Raw genomic sequence first — 22927 nt, 5'->3', positions numbered from 1 at the left:
CCTAAAGCTTAGACAACACATATTCATATTTAACAGTTCCACAAGAAATTTCAATCACATCCCAATAGTAACTTAATTTCTTTCAATAAGAATATATATATTAAAAAAAGATTGCTTCCTTTCCCAGAAACTCATCCTTACCCACCAGCACAGTCATACAGACTTCCCTTATCTAATCATTTCCCTTCAAGGAATTTATTTTGAAAATTTAGATCTGTCTTATTTCTCACAAGTCAGTTTTTCCCACCCAAAGCTTTGTCTTCCATAATTATTTTCCCCCTTTCTCTCTTTATTCTTTTTTCATATATGTAACACGGACAAATGCTTGAAAGATTGAAAAATAGCACTCTTTCACTTGCAAGGCTAGGCTTGAAGGATATAGATGCAGAAGTCATAATTTCTGCCTTCAAGTTACCTGGTCCAATGATGATGAAGTCTCGAGTGCTTCTCAGATTCCTAGAGTAGAAAGCTCAGTCATATGATGAGGTCACAAATGGAGATATTTAAGAGCTGTCACTTTTCAGTGAACAAAATTTGTGCAGATCAGATTTTCATTTCATTATTTCTAATATTCAGTATAGATATCTAATTTTATGTAAATATTATTGACATATAAAAGCCAGTAAATTTTATATCTACCAATTCTACAAATGATATTTTTTGTGCAGAAAGCTTGAGAATCTTTTTGCTCAAAACATTGCTCTTGGGACTGAAGAGATAGCATGGAGGTAAGGCATTTTTCTTTTACACAGAAGGTCTGTGGTTCGAATCCCGGCATCCCATATGGTCCCCTGAGCCTGCCAGGAGCGATTTCTGAGCATAGAGCCAGACATAACCCCTGAGCACTGCCGGGTGTGACACAAAAACAAAAACAAAAACAAAAAAAAACATGAACCATTGCTCTCAAACCAATATTTTGTAATTACTATGAAGAACAAGCTACTGAAAATTCAGCTGGGAAAATAAAATATGCAGTTGATTTGGACACAGTACAAATGTCTCTCATTCTTCAAAGTCAAGTTAAAATTAAAGTTTTGTATACCAGAAGGAGAAATTAGTAAAATTTATAGATGAAGTTTTATGTGATTATAGTTTTAAAATTAAAATCTTTCTAAAAATGAAAAGTGACTAATTTTGTAAATTGCTTCTCTAATTGAGTTTTGCAAACTTTCTTTCATTTAAAAATTTATCTTGTTTCTTTGAAGGTTTGTGGATATTTCTAATGTGTAAAGGAAGTTTGAAGACAGGCATGGAAGACTTTCCTCAATTATTAAACAGGCATTTGCCTTCTTGAGCACAATCTTCCTAAATCATAAGTATATATATAGCAGGGAGAGGAGGGACCACTGATAGTGGGAGGAAAAGAATAATCTGAGCTCAATTTCCTTTTGAGACAGAGTATATAAATGAATGGGATCTGCATGGTTATAGCAAAGCAAGATGTGAGTGAGAACTGTGCTGGTGAGAAGGGTGGGGCATCACAGAGAATGCAGAAATTGGGCACCCTCAGCAGTTCACCCAGTACTATCTGCTTTCCTCATCTGTGTGTTTTCAGAGTCAGCATTAACTAAATTTTCCAGAAAGCCATCCACAAAGCACAGCCTAGGCATTTAAGGGACGTCATTTATTTCCTGCTAGTGACCTTGACAAGTCAGAAGCTTGAAAGCAGGGAAATCCGGATGTCTCAGTTACAAAGTGCAGGGGAGGCCTACATATTTCCAGAAATCTCTATCCACCCTGGCAATCATCTGCCTCTCTTACTGCCAGTGATCATCTGAAGAGCTTCTTGGCTTTAAAGGGTTTGGTACAATGGACCAGTACTTCAGTCTAATGTGTCTTCTTGCCTCTGCCTGGACCACAGCATTCCTGGTGCAAGGTCTTCTCCGAAAAGAAGGTAGGTTTCTTACCAGGTTTTTGAGCTGAAACCAGATCTTGCAAACCATCCTAAACCTACTGACTTTGTGAACTGCTTATAGGGTATGGCCCTCAGAGGCACCAAAAGATCTATTCATATAGCTGCTCTGCCAGAACTGTCTTCACCATATTGGTAATTTCACCATAATGTCAATTTTACTTTAACATTACCCTGACTTTTGATTTTGATTATGATATTTTATGAGAACAATTAAACAAAACCATAAAGAGAATTTTTTAATCTAACTACAGAAATAAACCATGATCCTAAAATATATTTTATCAAATGCTAAGCCTGAGGAAGGCAGCTAACTTCAACTAAATATTGGCTCACCTAATATATTTAGAAGTACAGCATGATTATTTTCATTTCATTACACTACTATGAAATGCATGTTTTTAATGTATAGTAAAAGGCAAACTAAATGGTAAAAAAGCTTTGAAACTTAGCCATCATCTTTATACCAAAGAAATGACTTGCAATGATTTCTTGCCTTTTAAGATGCCTACATGGTAAGTTCAGTCTGTACTGCAGGCAGAAAATTGTAACCACCAATATTCATTACAACTCTTTGAAAACAAAAATTGGAAACTTTTAAAAGAAAATTTATTATGTTCTATGTTGAAGATATGGGAGAGATAAAATGTGATGGAAGCTAATAATAGAGTTAATTGATATACTTAATGTACTTACACAAGGTGAACAGAGTTCTATCATTTTTTCTCCAAACTACTTTTCCTTTCAAATAAATTGAGTCCTCTTTAGACTCATCCAGTAGAGACTTTATTTCCCTTCTAATGCCACTATTACTCAAATTATTTAGGAAATTGTTATTTAACATTGGTTCTATCAAACTCTTTAATCATCCTCACCCTTGGGAAATAGCCAAAGTATTTAGAATTGTGATGGGGATACAAGATGGTCAAAGCAGATGAGTATATATGAATGGCAATTCTTTTTGAGGAATGACTTTTGAGAGAGATTTTATATACATATAATATTTCATTAATTTTTGAGAAGACATTTGATGGATAAATCAATTCTATGAAGTCAGATGATTATTGCTCACAAAGTTTAGATTCAAATCATCTCCATTTAACTCCTGAGCATATTATACCAAGCCCCTTATTTTCCAAAAAATCTTAAGGAATAGATTGCTGAAGTTCTCCTTTGGATTATTTATCTCTAACTGAAAAATATTGATGAATATTTGTTGACTGCCTGCTATGTGTTCAACTTCTAATAGGTAAGTTAATTTAATTTAATCCTTGCTACAAATAGCAGGGTTGTTGGGGCAGAAAAGGAACTATTATGACAGTGATAGTTAGAAATGATCACTCTGGACAAGAACTGGGTGCTGAAAGGAGATAAAGTGATAGACGTGATACCCCTTCAGTAACAGTATTGCAAACCACCATGTCTAAAAGGAAAAAAAAGGAAGAGAAAGAGAAAAAAAAGAAAAATATGTTCCACAGAAACAGGCAGGGAAGAGGGCAGGAGAAAGTGGGGGAGAGAAACTGAGGATGTAGGTGGCAGGAAATGTGCAATAGCGAAGTGTGTTATAAAATTGTATGATTGAAACTCAGTTGTGAACAATTTTTTAAAAAAGTTCTATAATAAAGCTATAGCCATCCTCATTGTAGATGATAATGCTACTATCCCAGAGTCAATTACAATATTTAGAATAAATATTAATAATTCAATAAATAAAAGAAATATTTAAGTGAGATCTATTCACCCAGATTAGAAATTTTATTACTCTAGATATATTTAGGGTATAAAAAGAAAAACAATGAGAGTGAGAGTAACACTTTATAGTGTATTTAACAAACTTTCTCTGAAGGTAATTTCAAGATGGCAGCGAATTCTCAAAAAAGACCTTTGAGCAATAGCAATCTCTTGGGCTAAAAGTCAAATTTCAAGAAAATTTTGGGTGTGTTTTTATCTCTTTCCCAAAGCATAGTGTATGTGTGTGGGAGACAGTGTACTAAAGATTGTAGTTTGGGCCAGAGATTTAATGTAAGAGGTAAAGCACTTGCCCACAGATTCAGTCCCCAGCACAATATATGGTCTCCTGTACCTCATCAGGAGTGACTATTAAAAATAGAGCCAGGGGGCCCGGAGAGATAGCACAGTGGTGTTTACCTTGCAAGCAGCGATCCAAGACCAAAGGTGGTTGGTTCGAATCCCGGTGTCCCATATGGTCCCCTGTGCCTGCCAGGAGCTATTTCTGTGCAGACAGCCAGGAGTAACCCCTGAGCACCGCTGGGTGTGGCCCAAAAACCAAAAAAAAAAAAAAAAAAAAGAAAAGAAAAAAAAAACCAGAGCCAGGAATAAGCCTTGAATATTGCCAGGTATGATCACAAAATAAAACAAAATGAAAAATGGAGTTTTAGGTTAATTTAGTATCTACTTGCACTATTCTCAGGCCTGGGCCAAGAGTTTTCATCTCCAGGAGACTAGAAGCAGGGTAACAGAATTTCCCAGTTATGTGCTGCCTCTTAGTACTTACTATGTGAGCTTCCATTTAAGTGGTGTGATGCTGGGTTCTCTAGCACCACTAGTACCCAGAAGCACTGCATTTCTGGGCCTGAGAATTGAATAGCCAGTCCTTTTGGCCAAAATTTCCAGAAATGAACCCAAACCCTCTGATCCTTGCCTGGGAGGCTCTCCCCAATTAATTGATTGAATTAATTTACAAATAATCATTTGTGGAGCAAGTGCAGTGGGGCAAGTGGTAAGGTGTCTGGTCTCCCAAGCCAGGAGCGATTTCTGAGTGCATAGCCAGGAGTAACCCCTGAGAGTGACCGGATGTGGCCCCAAAACCAACCAACCAAATAAATAAATAAATAAATAAATAAATAAATAAATAAATAAAATTTAAAAATAATCATTTGAAATTTCAACTTTATATTTGAAATGGAAACAAACTTGTGTCTATGACGTGAATTAGGCATCATTCATAGGAATACTTTTAGAGACCTAGACTTTTAAACTATGATGTCACACATGTAACCTTGCGACTCAACTTAGAAAATCATTCCCATATTTCTTAACCAATTTTCTATGTGTGTTGGGACAAAGACATACCAAAATAAGTCATGTAGAGAGAGAGTTAATACTGGAGCTATAGTATATAGGTGCTTATCTTATACAGGGGTCCCCAAACTATGGCCTGTGGGCCACCTGTGGCCCACTGAGAATATTTATCTGGCCCATCCATGTGTTTTTGCCGCTGCTGCCTGTCCTATCAGCCTACTTGTACTGAGCCCACAGTGAGCATGTGTGGGATGTGTGTCGTATTCTTCGACTCTCCTCCTGTCTGTCTCTCAACCTCTCCTCTTAGTCTCGGGCAGAGGTCCTCAAACTACAGCCTGCAAAAAGCAGGCCCGTAGGTTCCAGTGAAATACTGGTAAGTTTGTTGATAATAACTTTACTTGTTCTTCATTTTAATATTCATTTGTTCCCGGTTTTTAAATAATTTTATTGTGATCAAAGAGAATTATAAGTCTTTCACAGTAATATTTAAAGTACATAGTGACAAAAAATTAAAGCCATACCCACCACCAGTGTTGTCCTTCTTTACCCCTGTTCCCAGCATGCATCCCATACCTCCCCACTTTGCTCCTTGGACTGCTAGTGTAAGAGGTCTCCTTTGTGTATAGCTTGTTGTAGATTGGGTATCTATTCTGGTGTCGTTGACTTTGGGTGTGGTGCTTAAGTCTGATCAATTTTTATTTCCACTCAATGTTCATATGACCTGTTGTTCCTGGTACTACCCATTTTTTTTCCCTCAAGTTATGAGGAAAACAAGATGATTCAAGGTCTGTGGTTCTGTTGGAAAAAGAAAAGAAAGAAGAGTGCTTATCTTCCATGCAAAAAACTCAGAACTAATCCTCAGCACTGTTTAACCCTTGAGCCCTTCTAGGAGTAATCCCTGAGCACAGAACCAGGAATAAGTCCTGAGTACCTTAGCCTGGCCCTAAAATAAACAACAACAAAAAGAATTAACCCAAAAAGAGCTGGCTTTATATTTGTATATAAATGAAACAATATGAGTTAATATATTTACCACATAGTTGCAAATTCTTTAACATTTCTAAGTAGAGATCTTTTTCTTTTTTTTCTTCTCTTTTCTTTTCTTTTTTTTTTTTTTTTTGGAGTGGGGAGCTTCCAATCAGTATTCTAGGTACTTGTACCTCAATTTCTTTTTTTCTGTATAGTTTTTGGAACACACTCAACAGTGCTCAGGGCTTATTCCTAGCTCTGTCCTCAGGGATTATTGATGGTGGGGCTTGGAGGACAATTATGTGGTGCTGGAGTTTGAACTTGGGTTGGCTGAGTACAGAGCAAGTGCCTTACCTACTCTTCTATCTCTCTGGCCCTTTATTTTATTTTATTTTATTTTATTTTATTTTATTTTATTTTATTTTATTTTATTTTATTTTATTTTATTTTATTTTATTTTATTTTATTTTATTTTATTTTGGTTTTGGGATCACACCCAGCAGCACTCCTGGCTCTATGCTGAGAAATTGCTCCTAGTAGGCTCAGGGGACTATATGGGATGCCAGGATTTGAACCACCATCCTTCTGCATGCAAGGCGAATGCCCTATCTCCATGCTATCTCTCTGGCCCTAGGCCCTTTATTCCTAATCAACTTGAACAGTTGGTTTCATGGGAGAGCCTGAGGACATTGTTTAGCTCAAACTCCATGGTGTCAAGAACCACTGAGTCATACCTGGTGGTACAATAAGGTCACACCCAATTATTCTGGTGGGGAGCAAGGGGCTGAGAGCCTTGTATTCCCAAGGATCAAACCATGATAGAGCTAGTGCTTTGCCATCAAATCTCTATCTTATAAATAAGATTTATTTCTTGATGAAAGCATGATAAAATATGTTACAAAGAGAAGTATTTGGCAGAGTAATAGAACCAGGTGATGAATGTGGCATAAATCTTGGTATTGACATTAGTACCTATAGTGGTATAAGTATTTACTATTGGTACATACACTCTGAAGGAACTGATCCATCAGAAACATTTGTATTGTGTGTAGGTTCCCTAGTCTCTTGGTGAAAGCAGAATCTGGAAGCAACAAAACTATCTGTAAACATACATCCCAGGATCCTACTACTGAGCATAGCATGGTTGGATGGAGGACTCAGAAATGCCCCTTGCAAGACTTCTCATACTGACACTTCACAAGAAATGCCTGACAGGGAACCTAGTAAAGGATAGGACATATATCTAAGTATTGAGTCATCCTTCCTACTAATAATATTCATGTACATGAAGGTAGGGAGAGGAAGAGAAGGTAGAAGTGGGCTCTGGGAGTTCAGGACTGAACCATCAAAGCCCAAGGGAAAAGCCCAGAAGTGGACTACTCTCGTAATCCCTTACCCCAGTGGACCATGTTACCAGTCTGTTTTTCCACTGTTCCTCTCAGAGAACTGCTGCCCTGACTGCTACCCTTCAGAGCTCCCTCTCCAGGCATGGTGTTGACTATATAAGTTACTGTCCATTTTTCCATGTGCGCATGTCTTGGTATCTAAAGTTATAATGAGTAGGGGTAGTACTAAAGTTTGGGTGCTGAACCCAAAAAAACGTGGCATTAGTTAACACGTGTTGGTAGCCAGTGCCACAAAGATACAGTTCTTGAGGAACTGTTAGTGGGGTTTTCCTATATGGGAACTTTTTTTCTTTGTGGTATATTATATTAAAATAAACTAGTAAGGGGTGTAGTGCTGGAGTGCTAGAGAGATAGTGCAAGGGATAAAGTACTCACCTAGCATGTGATTGATCTGGTTTTAATCCCTGGTACCCTCTCCCTATCTCTACCAGGAGGAATCCCTGACCACAGAGTCAGAGAAACCCTAAGCACTGCTGAGTGTGGCTCCCAAAACTAACTAAATAAATAAACTAGTGAGAATCAAGATTATGGCTTCAGCGGTACAACATTTATTTTGTGTGTGAATCCCTGGGTTCAGTTACTAGTACCATAAGGAATAATCTGACCCCCAATCCTAAAATGGGAAAGCCCCCCAAATACAGACAGATATGAGACAGACACCAAAAATAAAACAAACCATTTATATAAATTAACAAAGCCAGATTAGGGCCAGTGAAAGATAAACTGGGGAGATTTATGAACCTCCTTTTGTGTGGTTCAGATTTTGGGAAAAGGTTTGAAGCTTGGTTGAACTAACCCTTCTAGTAAAACTTGGGGATTTTTGCTTTTTAAATAGTATTATTTATTTGGGGTTTGGGGTTACACTGGTCATACTCAGCAGCTATTCCTAGCTCTGCGCTCCGGAGTGACCCCTAGTGGTGCTTAGCAATTTGAACAAGTGTTGGTAGTTCAAATTTAATACAAAATAAACATCTTGGGGCTGGAGTGGTGGCACAGGGAGTAAGCCTAGGATGGACCTTGGTTCGATCCCCTGGCATCTCATATGGTCCCCCAAGCCAGAAGTGATTTCTGAGCACATAGCCAGTAGTAACTCCTGAGCGTCACCATGTGTGGCCCAAAACCAAAAAAAAAAAAAAAAGATAAACATCTTAACCCCTGTACTATCTTCCAGTCAAAAATATTTCATTAAAAAATTAATTTGTAGGGAGGGGCTGGGTGGGGGCCCTGAACTTCCGGCCTCCCAGCTTCTTGAAGGATCTCTTTCCTTCCTGGGAGCCAGCAGTCTCTAGCAGCATGGGGTTCGGCAGGCCTCCGCCATGCCGGAGGCCTTCTTAACCAGGCCAAGGGGGTGGTGCGGGACTTGGGTGACCCCAGAACTCCTCTACCGCCTTGCTCCAGATCTCCAGGGCTCTCCCGGGCCACAAGCCTGGGTAAGCCAGCGAGGTGGGTCCTTTGGCGGAGCTTGAAGGTACCCTAGGCTTTCCCCCATTACCCACTCGGCTCCTTAGGGAGGGACTGGGTAGGGGCCCTGAATTTCTGGCCTCACAGTTTCTTGAAGCAGTCACTGATAATCTCTTACCAGTCTACATTTTCAAAACCACGCGGGGGCGCACAGTATCCATTAATAGTACTCATTATCATTGAATTATGTTTTTATGTATGCAAAATGTCCATTTGTACTCTGCCCTTTCACACACACCTACAAAAATCATTTTTCTCTTTAACTCTCTCACCCCTATCATCATTACTCCACATTTACCCTTTTTAACTTAAGTACTGTAGAGTTCTAAGTCACAGACCAAGTGGTGCCCTGGATTTAACACCCCCACCAACTATTCCAAAAGGTATAAAAAGGACACATATGTCTTTTCAGCATTTTATGTGTGTGTGTGTGTGTGTGTGTTTTTACGGCTATAACTCTTGCTGAATATTTTCTTATACAGTGATGGTTTCCTCCCCCCCCTTTTTTTTTTTATCTTTTCTTCTCTTTGTGAACTGTTCAATAGGGAATTTGGTGAAAGAGTCCCTCAATTTAATGCTTATGTTTGAACCAAGTCATGGGTATTGTTGGACGTGTTCATACGCCCCCATATACTCTGATATGCCACGTGGCTTTATTTCTTGTTTGCATAGGCACATTAAAATGGGAAAATACTATACATACAAATAAGTTCTTATCTAATAGAGAGGAGAACACACAGATCTTGTAGTGCAATGGAACCTTACACCCTGAACATTGACATAAAGACCTGGCACAGGCCTCCGAAGAATGTGCATTCTCCATCCACCCCTGATCTAGGGAAGACATCTACGAAGCATCCAAGATTGTCTATAACATCACTTGGAGGCAATCCTCTACCAGAGAAGACCCTACCGCTGCTCTGACATCAACCTACTCAAAAGAGATTTCCCTTAACACTGAGAAGACTTAACAACAATGACCTGCTTATGGGACAGGGCTTTCTGTATTGCCCCTTAATTGTGAGGTGAAACTAGAGGATACTCCACACCAGCCTGACTTCAATGTAGGATGTGCAGATTCCAGGATCTTTTTTTTTTTTTTAGATTCCAGGATCTTTAATACAGAAACCTGATGCCAACAATAGAGACTGCGTGAAAAATAAAATTGTATTGGCACTTCAGACAATGACTTGGATTGAATAAACTAGTTTGCCTAGAGCCTAAAATTGGTCTTATGCCAGGAAACTTCAGGGGTAGGGTCTCCTTGTATTTAGACCAAGGCTTTTCCTTTCCATGTCCCCCATATTTTGGTGGGCCTATGCAAACAATATTTGCCACTCTAACACTGTTTTTACTGTGTTCTTTTGACTCTAACCCTTAAAAAAAACACCTTAAACTTTTGATGTTAACTTAAACTAATGTGCATGAAAATATAATAAAAATACTATGCCTTCAAAAAAATTAATTTGTGCTTTTTATTTTTTTTGCATAGGCACAATAAAATATTGGGGAGATTAGAAGGGGAATTCACTTGGCCTAAGTCAAGAGATACAGGGTTTCTCTGCCCTTGAAATATATTGTCATGGGAATAACTACAGGCTCCATACATGTTCTTATTCTCTCCTCTAGGTCCTTTGTGATGTCTGGAAACTTTCTGCTCAGTTGTTGATCATAAAATCAGGCCTCTATAACTAGAGATCTTGGTATTTGCACAGGTCATAGGATGGACCCTAGGGTGGAGTCTTTCTTTATGGTTCTAGAAGTTTTGTTCCATCACTGTTGTTTTAATCAGTCTTCTGTAATTGGTGGTCTTGGTTTTTGTACCCATCCTAAAGAGAAGCCTAGGATAGTCTTTTATTATGTTTCCAGAAGTTCTGCTCATTGCAGTTCTTTCAGTCAGGCCTCTGGAATTAGAGATCCTGGTTGTTGTACAGGTCATAGGCCAAAGCCTAGACTAAGGCCTTTTTTATTGGTCTGGGGATAGGTTCTGCCCTGTCATGGTTGTCACAGTCAGTCTTCTGAAGTTAGCGATCTTGGCTTTTGCACACATCAAAGGATGACGTGTCTTCTGATCTCATCTTATCATTAGGTGGTGAGGTAGAACAATCTGCTCTTAGACCAAGTTGTTGCCATTTTCTCATTGTCAGGATATCTTATCAAAACTGGCACTTGTTGGTGTCAGAGCAGTGTTAAGAATGTCCTAGAGGGAGTTTGGTTTCTGGAGCTGTTGTGGAGAACTGTGTCAGTTCTATGTCTGAGATCTAGGGTTCAGAGTTGAACAGTCCTGTCTAATCACATGGACTCTAAGTTGGGACCTCATGATATATGTTCAAGGTGGGAGGTGCCCCTGTATTGTGAAATGTATGAGTTCTTATCCCTAGTAGATAAGAACTTGTTTCTATACTTTATACAATTTTCCTCTTTTTAGTGTGCCTGTGCAAAAATAAATGGTACTATATTATATTGCTGGTGGATTTTAGGCCAAGGGAATTCCCTTTCTAATCTTCCCAATTTTACTGTGCCTATGAAAAAAAACATAAAAAGCACAAAATAATTTTTTGTTATTGTTGCTTTTTTTTGTTGTTGTTGTTTTCTTTTTATGCTTTGTTTTTATCTTGGGACCATGGTTATTGCTTGGTTGTTGTCTTTTTTGCTGTGGTGTTTTTTGGGGTTTTTGTTTGTTTGATTCTTTTTGTATTCTTGTTATGTTTTTCTTCCTTTTTCCCTTTTTTCTCTTAAATTGATGTTTATAGCCTCTAGAAGTACTCCTCCCATTTTTTGCTTGATTGATTTTTGCTTCCCCCCCCCCTTTTTTTTTCTTTTCTTCTAACAGAATCACATAACTTGAACCATCTTGTTCTACCTCACAAATTGGAGGAGAAATAATGGAGGGTACCAAGACCAAACAGTCATATGGACATCGAGTAGAAATAACAAATAAGCAGACTTAAACACCAAATCCAAAGCCAATGACAACAGGTTTGATACCCAATCTACAATAAGCTAGACACACCAATCTACAACAAGTTAGATCACTTACTTATTCTAGCAGCCCAGGGGGCAAAGAAAGGAAGTATGGGATGCATACCAGGAACAGGGGAGGAAGGAGGACAACATTGGTGGTGGGAATGCCCCTGATTCAATGTCACTATAAAAGAAAAAAATTTTTCATCAGTGTTTTTTTAATTTGTGTTGATTACACCTGGTGGTGCTTGGAACTTACTTCTGGTTCTGTACTCAGGGATCACTCCTGGTATCATTGGGGGAACTTATGTAGGGTTTAATTAGGATCAGGAAAAATAAGCACCTTAACTTAAGTACTATCTCTCTGATCCAAATTTAGTTTTATTTTTACCAGTAAAATGCATGGGATGTGTAATAAGATTTAAACCTGCACCAACTAGGCAAATTGAGCAGTTGAGGTATCACATCAGAAATAAAAGTTGGGCATGAATGAATGACCTGGGAAAAAACCCAAGTCCATTGGAATAAATAAAATCATATTAATTACATTGGCTATAGGAGATCAAATTTTTGGTTTGTTTTTAAAATCTAAGGAATAAATCCAAAAAGAAAAAAAAGAAAAAGAAAAGAAATAAATCCAGGTCTCAAGCATGACAGGTATGCCCTATATCATTGAGTCCCTTGGCTGGTCCCTAGAATTTCATTCTTTTGGGGGGGTTGGGGCTATACTTGGTGGCACTCAGGGGTTACTCCTGGCTCTGTACTCAGAAATTGCTCCTGGCAGGCTCAGGGAACCATATGGGATACCAGGAATTGAACTGGGTCTGTCCAGGTTGGCTGCATGCAAGAAAATACCCTACCACTATGCTTTTGCTCCACCCCCCTAAGATCACATTCTTTTGGGGGTCACACCCGGCAGCTCTCAGGGGTTACTCCTGGCTCTTAGCTCAGAAATCGCTCCTGGCAGGCTCGAGGGACCATATGGGATGCCTGGATTCGCACCACCATCCTTCTTCATGCAAGGCAAATGCCCTAGCTCCATGCTATCTCTCCCGCCCTAGGATCACATTCTTATGAACAAAATAAATCAGGCAGAAACCAAACCTTAGTGTGACCTTTTGGCCATATTGGGCAGTTCATATGGTCTCCCTAAAACTTTCAGGGATGTTTCCTGAGGACAGAGCTAGGAGTGACCCCTGAGCATCTTCAGGTGTGCCTCTGGATAGTGGTGCACTTAATTTAATATTCTATTTCAATATTGCTCATTACTATTCTATTAACTCAAGCCCTGAATTCTAGTTAAAAAAAAACAACCTTTGACTCTTCATTTTGATCATGGGGAAATGGGACAGCACACCTAAATGTACTCAGGGTTAATCTTGGTTCTGTCTTCAGGGATCACTCCTGGCAGAAGGATCATATGTGGTGCTCAAAATTAAACTGGGATCTATAGTATACAAGACAAGTGCCTTATCCTGTGCTATCTTTCTGGATCCAGGTTCTCCATTTATAGGCTCCATAAAGCTTATAGTAACTGTACCCTTGACTCTATCCCAAAAATGGTATCAAAAGTCTCTATATGATAAACATGAGCTTTAACATGGTAAATATTATCAAAGCAAATAAGAAAATAAGAGTTTCTGCTTGAATGACAAACTGTGCTCTCTTAATTCAGTAAATCCTTGGTCTGTGCATTTCTAAACTTTCATTCCAGTCACTGAGATCTTAGTATAGCTTTAAAACAACTGTGTTTTGATAGTAAGGAGGTTCCATGAGCTGGAAACATGGACAAGAGTAAAGTGAATAACTACGTAATTACTTTGCAGATATTTCCTTTGCAACACCATGCAGAATCATGGGAGTGACCCTTGTGACAACTAAAAATCAACTGAATCTCACAGAAGCTAAGGAAGCCTGTAGCCTACTGGGACTAACTCTGGCCAGCAAAGACCATGTTACTGCAGCAAGGAATTATGGCTTTGAGACTTGTAGGTGAGCAACAGCTGGATCCACTGGAGTTGGATCTTTGGGTACTCTGTTTTTGAAATTAGCAATAAAGATAAAAAAAGATTAAGCTAATGTATATTCTATTACAGTTATGGATGGGTTGACAATGTGGTCTTGATCATCCCTCGAATTAATGCAAATCCCAAGTGTGGCAAGAATGGGGTCGGCGTCATAACTTGGAGCAATGCACCCAGTCGGAAGTCGGGTGCCTACTGTTACAATTCATCTGGTGAGATTGAAGCCTCTGCATGTGGCGTGTTTTGTTTTCTCCGGGTTTCTTTAGTTCTGTTACCTCTTTGAGAATAAGCTTGAGCAGAAGTAGACGCAGTCATGGTGTTGGTCTTTAATCTTCCCAAGATGGTTTCTGTCCAGATTAGAAATAATAGTGTTCCCTGAGGTAAAAAAAAAAAAAAAAGAGGGAACATAGAACAATATAGAGGGTTTCATCCTAAGAGAATTCATTTCCCCTGCTCCTGCATCCTAAAAGCTAAACAAGAAGGGCAGGCACATATTGTTGTAAACAAAGCAGTGTTCTGAGTCCTCTCTCACTGTGGCATTCTCTCTATGAGGTCAGTTCTATCATTTGCACTTTTTGTTTGTTTGTTTTTAGTTTGTTTTAGGGCCACATACAGTGGTCCCACATTCAGGGGACCAAATGGGATAGAGATTGAGTCTGGTTGGCCACAAGCAAAGCAAATAATCTACATGTTATGTGATAGCCCTACTCTCTGGCCTCCCATCTTCACTTTCTTATCCCCTATTCCTTTACAGGAAAGAAAATTTAGTAGATATGTTTGACATATTTAAGAAAAAATTACACCTTATGAAGGAGGTTGTTGAAACTTGAAAGGAGAATTAATTAGTTCGTGGTTATGTTCTTGTCCATTTAAACTTGCTTGGAAACCCTAAGTCCAAATCCCTTGATCTAAGTAATTTTCAGTAGTTTTTATTTCACTACATATTTATTCTCTCTTTGTCATAATACTGTCTAATTTAGTAATCTTGTTTTGTTTTGTTTTTGGGTCACACCCGGCAGTGCTCAGGGGTTACTCCTGGCTCCATGCTCAGAAATTGCTCCTGGCAGGCACGGGGGATCATATGGGACACCGGGATTCAACCAATGACCTCCTGCATGAAAGGCAAATGCCTTACCTCCATGCTATCTCTCCGGCCCCTAATTTAGTAATCTTTATATATACTCATAAACCTAAACTTGCACAAGCCAAAGGGATTGATGATTGATCATATAAAAATAAATAAATTTTAAAGATATTACCTAAGTTTCAAGAAAAAAAATGTGTATCCTAATGGTGATATAATCTATACAGTTCTCTGAACCAGGGACTTTGATATTGGGATGGTCCCTTAAGGTCCTGTGTCTAATTTCCACACTTTGTGTATGAATGTTTATAGCTCAGCATGGAAGTCTGACTCATTCAAAATCTTGTAGTCAGTGGCAGAGTAAAGTATGAAACATAAAACTTCCTCCAACATTTTTTCATCCTCCTCCTCTGCCCTGCCTTTTTAGCATGTCTTCTTTGGTTAAAGAACTGACTGTTCTTTTATCTGAGTAGCTGTCCTATCAAGAGATGACCTGGTATCCAGACCTCTGGGCTAAAGAAAACAGAGATGAAGAAGTGGATTTGTGTGCTTCCTCACAGTTTCATTTCACTTGTATTTCCATCCTGTTTCTTGGATGAAATGTATTCCTTTTTTTTTTTTGATAAAAAATAATCTGTAGATTTACTTTGGATCACATCACAACAAAAGGCACTCAGTGTCAGTATTCCCCACTAGTTAATAAACAAATCTTGATAATTTTAGTAATATGGCAACCATTAGACTTCTCTACCAAAATCATAAAGAATATTTTCTTCATAAGTAGATATCCTGTAGTATGATTTACTGACTCTATACAAATAGTACAAACTCCAACATTGTTTTACTTGTGAGTTTAAACACTTGATATGTGGCCACATACTAAGTAGGCGATACTACAAAATAACTGTTTCTAAATATTTTTTCCTTTGATTCTCTCTGTCACAAGACCCATCCTTCTCATTGTCTGGCTAACTCCTGCTCTGTATTTATATCTCAAATGACATCTTCTCCAAGAAGCTTTCTCATATTCTTAACTTGTCTATCCTCTTAGACTCCAATCACTCTATATTTAATGTATATCAGAACACTAGGCATATTCTAGAGAAATTATAGATTTGGAAGAGAAAGCAATATCTTAATGCTTCGAGTAGATCTCCACTGTGCCTGTACACAGTAGAAAATGAGTTACTATTACTTCTCCACACTGTCCCTATTGATCAGACTGAAAGAAGAATCAATGTTATTCCCACCTCTTAGCTACTGTGCCCATCCTCTGTGCTTTCCCTATAAGTTTACCATATCATCAATCTATGTAAAATGATAGAATAATATTATTTATACTTTTCAAGTGAGATAACTTATTCTTAGAGTACCTTGTTGTGCTTAGAGTCAAGAAGAAATGAAGCAGGGATGAAGTGATAGTACAACAGGTAAGCATGTGATTCTGGTCCCCAGCAACCCATATGGTTCCCCAGCACCACCAGGAGTGACTCCAGAGAAGAGACTGGAGTAATCCCTGACATCACTAGGCATGGCCCCAAAACAAACAAACAAAAAGAAGAAATGAAGCAAGTCACTCAATGTTTTATTTACTATGTGTGGTGATGACCGTGCATTCATTAAATACAAGCATAGAGTAGAGCCCAAGCATCAATATTGTTTGAAAGATCCTGAGATTTTGAGGGGCTGGGAAGGTGGCGCTAGAGGTAGGATGTCTGCCTTGCAAGTGTTAGCATAGGACAGACAGCGGTTCGATCCCCGGCGTCCCATATGGTCCCCCCAAGTCAGGCGATTTCTGAGTGCATAGCCAGGAGTAACCCCTGAGCATCAAATGGATGTGGCCCAAAAACCAAAACCAAAAAAAAAAAAAAAGAAAAAAAGAAAAAGAAAGATCCCGGGATGACTCTAACAAACAACCATGTTTGAGAATCACCTTCCTCTAGAAGATCTCAAAGATGTAGGTTTTGAGATTCCAGATAGTTCTATACTTACCTTTTTTGTAAAATAACAATAACAATAATTATATTCTGATTTCTACTCTTCTCTGAATTTTATCCTTCCCACACCTCCAGTGATAAATCACACACTTGAGTGATTGGCTATATAAGAATAAGAAATAGGAAGTCAGTCACATTGCACTCATTTTTTTTAAATTTTTGGTATGCACACTTGTAATCTTCTGGATCTTAGATCATGCTATTCTTTTTGTGAGAGTATTCCATTATTTCTCTATACTAGAAGAGCTATTGTTCTGTTCTGACCATATTAGTTGTTCCATGCATCAAGCATACTGACTTCATTCATCTGAAGCTATTGAGCTTACTGGTTTCTTAAATCTTTAGTGATTGTCCATATTTCATTATTCAGATCTCAGTTTATGGGTCACTTAAGACTTTTTCATATAACTGTGCCTCATACTTTCTACCCTCTCAATTTAACTTTTTTCTTTTTTTTTTTTTTTTTTTTTTTTTTTTTGGTTTTTGAGTCACACCCGGAGGCTCTCAGGGGTTACTCCTACCTCTATACTCAGAAATTGCCCCTGGCAGGCTCAGGACCATATGGGATGCAGAGATTTGAACCACCGCCCTTCTGCATGCAAGACAAATGCCTAACCTCCATGCTATCTCTCCGGCCCCTCTCAATTTAACTTTTAACCTATTTCATTTTCTTCTTAATATTTGTTATCTTTTGAAATTTTGAATACTGTTTTAAATATCTATCCTTTCTTCCTACAACTGAATCTTTGTCTTGCTTGCACTGTCTTCCTAACATCTATCAGTTAAAGCCCAGTAAATATCTTTACATTAATCTTTTGTATTCTATATAAATTATATCTCCTCTGAATTCTCAGTAATCTCCTCCCCCCCAACTTTTGCTTATCCAAGTTCTTCTGTAACCAGAAACTAGAACTTATTTGTCTCTCTACTTCTAGTTCCCCATATACAGCATATTGTATTCAGTATGCTTTTTCTTAATATTAAAAAAGTGCATTGTGAAAAAGAATTTTGCATGTGCACAAGAAAGGGAAATTAGTTTAAATGTGGTTGGAGAGAGAATATAGTGAATAGGATATTTGCCTTGCATGTGGCAACCCAGATTCAATCCCACGCACCCCACATGGTTCCCTAAATGGGCTAGGAGTAAACTCTGTGCATCAATGGGTGTGACAACAAAACCAAAAAAGAAGTGTGTGTGTGTTATGTGTGTGTGTAAAGCTATATGTTCAGAAGATTACAAATACTGTTCTTTTTATAAATCTTTTCAAAGTAGAATGAATAGTGTAATATTCTGACAACACATGTGGTCAAAATGATTTATCAGTAGTATCCATCACCTTAACTGCAATTGATTTTATTTTCAAAGACTTTAGCCAAGTCATTTGATTTCCCTAAATTCAATTTTCTCCTGCATGAGTAGGGATTTGATTAAATTATCAAATGAAGTACTGTGGTTGACTCAGAGCAAGATGCTTAACAAATATTCATTTTATTGCTACTACATTTAGTTATCTAAATGTTGGTTAGAAAGCAAACTTCCACCCCTCCTGGGCAGCCCTCTTTTAGAAAAATTTTGATGAATAAAGGGAAATCTAACGTTTTTTCCTGAAGTAGAGTCATGCTTGCAAATTCACTGTCCCTATCTACTCTTGTTTCCTTTCAGGTTTCCTTTATTCATCAGATACTGACTGAGCACGTTATATGCCAGATACAGTGCACATAGACCATGGTGACCAAAACAGACAGGGTTCTTGCATCCAGGACAGGTATAGTCTAGGGAGGAACTGTTTCATCAGAACTGTCGTCCGGGAAATACAAACTAGTACAGGAACATCTGCTTAGGAGCCAAATGTAGTCATTTAATATTCCTATGAGATATGCTCAATCTGAGGCCTGAAAGATAAGTAAGAATTCATTGAATAAAGAGTCCTTCAGGTTAAAAAAAGCATCATGGTCAAAGGTATGGACATAAGAAAATGTATCTGAAATTACAGAAATAATTTTGGAATAGCTGGAGTATTTAAACCAAGACTGATTAGATGAGATTGGACCTTGTCAACACTAAGGGTCAGGTGATTTATAAATCCAAGTAGTCACCTAAAGAATCTAAAGAAGAATGTTACTGGATTAGATTTACATTTTGTAAGACCATTTGGGCTGTAATAAAAGGAGAGGGGAGTAAGACTAGAAAGTTGACTGTTTCAATATTTGTTTCTTGTTTCCATTTTCCCTTCTTCAACAGATACACAGATTAACTCATGTGCTCCAAAAATTGTCCCTACCAAAGAACCATCAGTCAGTGATAGTCAAGCTGAAACCTACACAACTGAAATGACTGTCGGGAACAACATATACTCAGCATTATCTACTGATAAACCAGAGTCGAATCCACTTACTCTTATACCTACCATTCCTCCTACTTCTATTATTACTTCTACCTCCACCTCGAAGAAAAGAAGAGTAATTTGCATAACAGAATTTCTTATGGAAACTAGCACCTCCATGATATCCACAAAAACAGAATCACTCATTGAAAATCAAACTGCATTCAAGAATGAGACGAATAGGTTTGGAGGTAAAAGTTTTCTATGCCTGCACTGGTTGTATGTGTTTAACAGATAATACATAGAAATTAATCTCATTAGGACATTCCAAATCTGCTAAATAAGAAATATTAATGCAAACCCCTACTTCCAAAATACATAGAACTTGAGGAACCTAAAGAAGTTGAAATATTTGAAATCATGAACATAAAGAAATTTTTCTTTTAAAACTCAAAGTTTTTTTTATAATGCAACAATCCTGAAGTGTGTTTTTGTTCAAAAACCTTATGTTATCACAATGATGAGATTTTCAACAATGAATTCCTGCTCAAGGCCACTGTCCATGAAAATTTCACATTCTCCCACATCTGGGGAGTTTTTCTTCTACTGCTCTAATACTTCTTCTTCCCAAAAGCACATTTGTCTAATTTAGAAATTTGAACTGTCCCAGTCAGCAGGTAACTATGTGTGTGAGGGCACCCTGTGGAGAGGGTCCAGTGTGGGTCTGGGACCCAACTTAACTCTTGAGCTGACAGGAGACCTTCCAACAACCACTTTCAACCATAAACTAGGACAAGTGGGTTGGTATAAGAAACACTGGATGAATACCAATGATTGTTTTCTGTTAGATGTGTCTCCAAACTTTATTTAGAAGCTTGGTGGTGTTTATGTGACCAGAAATACATCATAGAAAATATTTATGTATATCAATTAGCTTATGAGAAAATTGATTTCTTCATAAACAGTATATCTTAATCACAGTTCCTAAGACCCATAAATAACACGGTGAGGGTTTATGCTATATGTAGAGATCAATTCTTAAATATAAGGCTTAAATAAAAAAAAAACTTGACTTCTTATTTAAAAATATGACTTTTGCACATAATTATTACAGCTTATCTTGTCAAGGCCACTGGATAAGGTTTTATAAAGTAGATTCAAAACCCCAGAAGTAGACTCAGCATCCTAAGTGGCCCCTGAGAGTTCACAGGAACTTTTCTCCTGCACTCTCTGTGGTGGCTGTGAGCATACCACCTTGGTGTACTTGGTGTAATCATGCATGTCATTTAGCCTTTAGATATATGGGTCAGGTGGATCTAGAAGAGCATGTCAAGAAATGACTCAAGGACTCACAGCCCTTTTTCTCTCCCCGGCAGGTGTCCCCACTGCACTGCTGGTGCTTGCACTCCTCTTCTTTGCTGCTGCAACTGTTCTTGCAGTTTGCTATGTTAAAAGGTAAGATGAGGGGCCAGCGCGGTGGCGCTAGAGGTAAGGTGCCTGCCTTGCCAGCGCTAGCCTAGGACAGTCTGCGGTTTGACCCCCTGGCGTCCCATATGGTCCCCCAAGCCAGGAGCGACTTCTGAGTGCATAGCTAGGAGTAACCCCTGAGCTTCACTGAGTGTGGCCCAAAAACAACAACAACAAAAAAGATAAGATGCATATCATCAGTTCTATAATATTTTTCCATCCCTACATTGTTTGTTTCCAAGATATTATTAGCACTTTTTTGGTTTTAGGTCATATGTGGCAATGCTCATAGGGTATTTATGAATCAATCCTGGCTGGCTAAACGGACCATATGGGAATGCTGGGGATCAAAACTGAATCAGCCACATACAAGGCAAGCACTCTACTCACTGTACTGTCACTCTAGCTCCCATGTTATTGGCCCATTTTTGGTCAATAGAGAGAAGACAGTCTTCTCATTCAGTAAACTTTCACCCTTATTGTACCTTTTCTTCTTAATACCCAATGTTTCCTTCTATTTAAGCATATAAATGTCATTTATCCTTTAGATATATAGATTAGTGGATGTTTCTTTATTTTTTGTTGTGTTTTGCTTAGCCACACCCAGTGATGCTCAGGAGTTATTCCTGGCTTTGAGCTTAGGGGACCAACCATTTGTAGTGCTAGAGGTTAAACCTGATCAGTCTTGTGCAAGACAAGCATCCTCTCACGTACAGTCATTCTGATCCCTATGGATATATCTTAAAAGATCCAGAAATAAAAAGAACATATACATTCTACAGGAAAATATCTATGTGTCTTATCTGATTTTCTGTTTATTTTTGGTGTAGGTATTAGTCCATCTAAGGTTTGGTCTATGTACTTTCTATTCCATAAAATCATTAAGTTAATCCATTAAATTAAGGTGAGGATGTGCTCATGCATTTGAATATGAATGTTTTAGCATCTCTGAATACATATGGCACACTGTGTTATGATGGGCCACCATATTACCTGACCCTTTTAGGGGATACAAAGAAGTCTCTCACTACCATTTTATGTTCTTGCTTATAGGTATGCAAAGGCCTTCCCTTTCACAAACAAAAATCAGCAGAAGGAAATGATTGAAACCAAAGTAGTGAAGGAGGAGAAGATAGATGATTGCAACTCCAATGAGGAATCAAAGACATTTGATAAAAATCCCGATGATCCCAAGAGTCTACCCAAAACAACAGTACGGTGCCTGGAAGCTGAAGTTTAGGTGAGAAAGAAGTGAGAGGACCCATCTGAGACTGACTGCTTTTCTGAAACACTTATTGGCCCTAGATGGGGAAATGAGACAAGCCAAAGAGCCAAACAAGAATGTCTAGTCTTGGTTCCTAACTTGAATCAACTCATGGTAACCTTCAGACCAGGGAGTTTATTAAAAAGAAGTCCTTTCTTCAACTCATTCTTGATCAAGTCTTCTCTCCTCCCTCCAAGTTTCCTTTAGTCCTTCTAGCCTCCCTATGAACTGATATACCCAAGGGAGAAAGAGCATGGCTCTCCCTTGCAAAGAGCAAAGATCTAAAGAAGCTTATTAAAATTCATATCTTAAGAGACTTTCTCACTGAGAAATGGAAGAGTTAAAAGCCAAGAAACCACCAGTCAAGGCCTTCAATGACTTCCTTCACTCTAAAAAGGAGACTCTTAGACTACTTGGCATGTTTTTCTAAGCAAGACAAGCAGAAAAAGGGAGGTGGGGTTGCAAATAAAGGCTTTAAAATTCTGTGACTTGAGACCTATTTTATGCAAAGTCAAAATAAATAAGAAAAAAATAAATCAAAGGAATTTAGCATGTTAGGAGAGACAGGCAGTTCAGACTATTAATTAATAATTTTAGTTGGAGTTAGTGTTTAGAACTTAATACCTTTTTGTCCCCCCTGCTTCTTTTTCTCTAAAAAATATGCTTTTAAAGGAGACCCCAAAATGACTTATAGATGGCTATTTTTTCTGTTACAGAATTATTAATGAGGAAAATTATTATTTAAAATCCATTAAGTTTAACAAATATTTGCCAAATATCTACTATGTCAGTTTTTATGCTAAGAATTATATCCTATAATTGAATCTTATTTAAAATGCACATATTACTTTGTACAAAGATAATATTTTCAATTTTATATTCTTCACATATCTAATTTGAAAATTAATAATTTTGTTGCAGTGACTAACCCTTTCATTATTTCTCTAATATGACCAACACCCTTATAACCTTAATTTATTATTAACACACCTAAAATATACACTATTACCTCT

At 38.0% G+C, this 22927-nt stretch overlaps 1 protein-coding gene across 1 annotated transcript; it reads left to right on the top strand.

The window, feature by feature from the left end:
* Window positions 1–1722: 1722 nt before the first annotated feature.
* LYVE1 (lymphatic vessel endothelial hyaluronan receptor 1) lies at window positions 1723–22287 on the top strand. The gene is made up of 6 exons (XM_049781124.1): window positions 1723–1894; window positions 13581–13746; window positions 13851–13990; window positions 19102–19434; window positions 20560–20638; window positions 21704–22287. The coding sequence occupies exons 1-6, from the start codon at window positions 1810–1812 to the stop codon at window positions 21888–21890; spliced, it is 990 nt and encodes a 329-aa protein (XP_049637081.1). The 5' UTR covers window positions 1723–1809; the 3' UTR covers window positions 21891–22287.
* Window positions 22288–22927: the final 640 nt, after the last annotated feature.

The sequence above is a fragment of the Suncus etruscus genome, chromosome 9, assembly GCF_024139225.1.
Source record: "Suncus etruscus isolate mSunEtr1 chromosome 9, mSunEtr1.pri.cur, whole genome shotgun sequence".
NCBI classification, from domain to species: domain Eukaryota; kingdom Metazoa; phylum Chordata; class Mammalia; order Eulipotyphla; family Soricidae; genus Suncus; species Suncus etruscus.
Note: the sequence above shows the minus strand (reverse complement) of the source record. Positions and strands in the feature narration are given on the sequence as shown.

Bases quoted from the DNA above. Each gene is read 5' to 3' on its own strand.
- LYVE1 (XM_049781124.1), top strand. From the start codon at position 1,810: ATGGACCAGTACTTCAGTCTAATGTGTCTTCTTGCCTCTGCCTGGACC. The intron at 1,895-13,580 runs GTAGGTTTCTTA...ATTACTTTGCAG, and splicing joins AGGTCTTCTCCGAAAAGAAG to ATATTTCCTTTGCAACACCA. The intron at 20,639-21,703 runs GTAAGATGAGGG...TCTTGCTTATAG, and splicing joins GCAGTTTGCTATGTTAAAAG to GTATGCAAAGGCCTTCCCTT.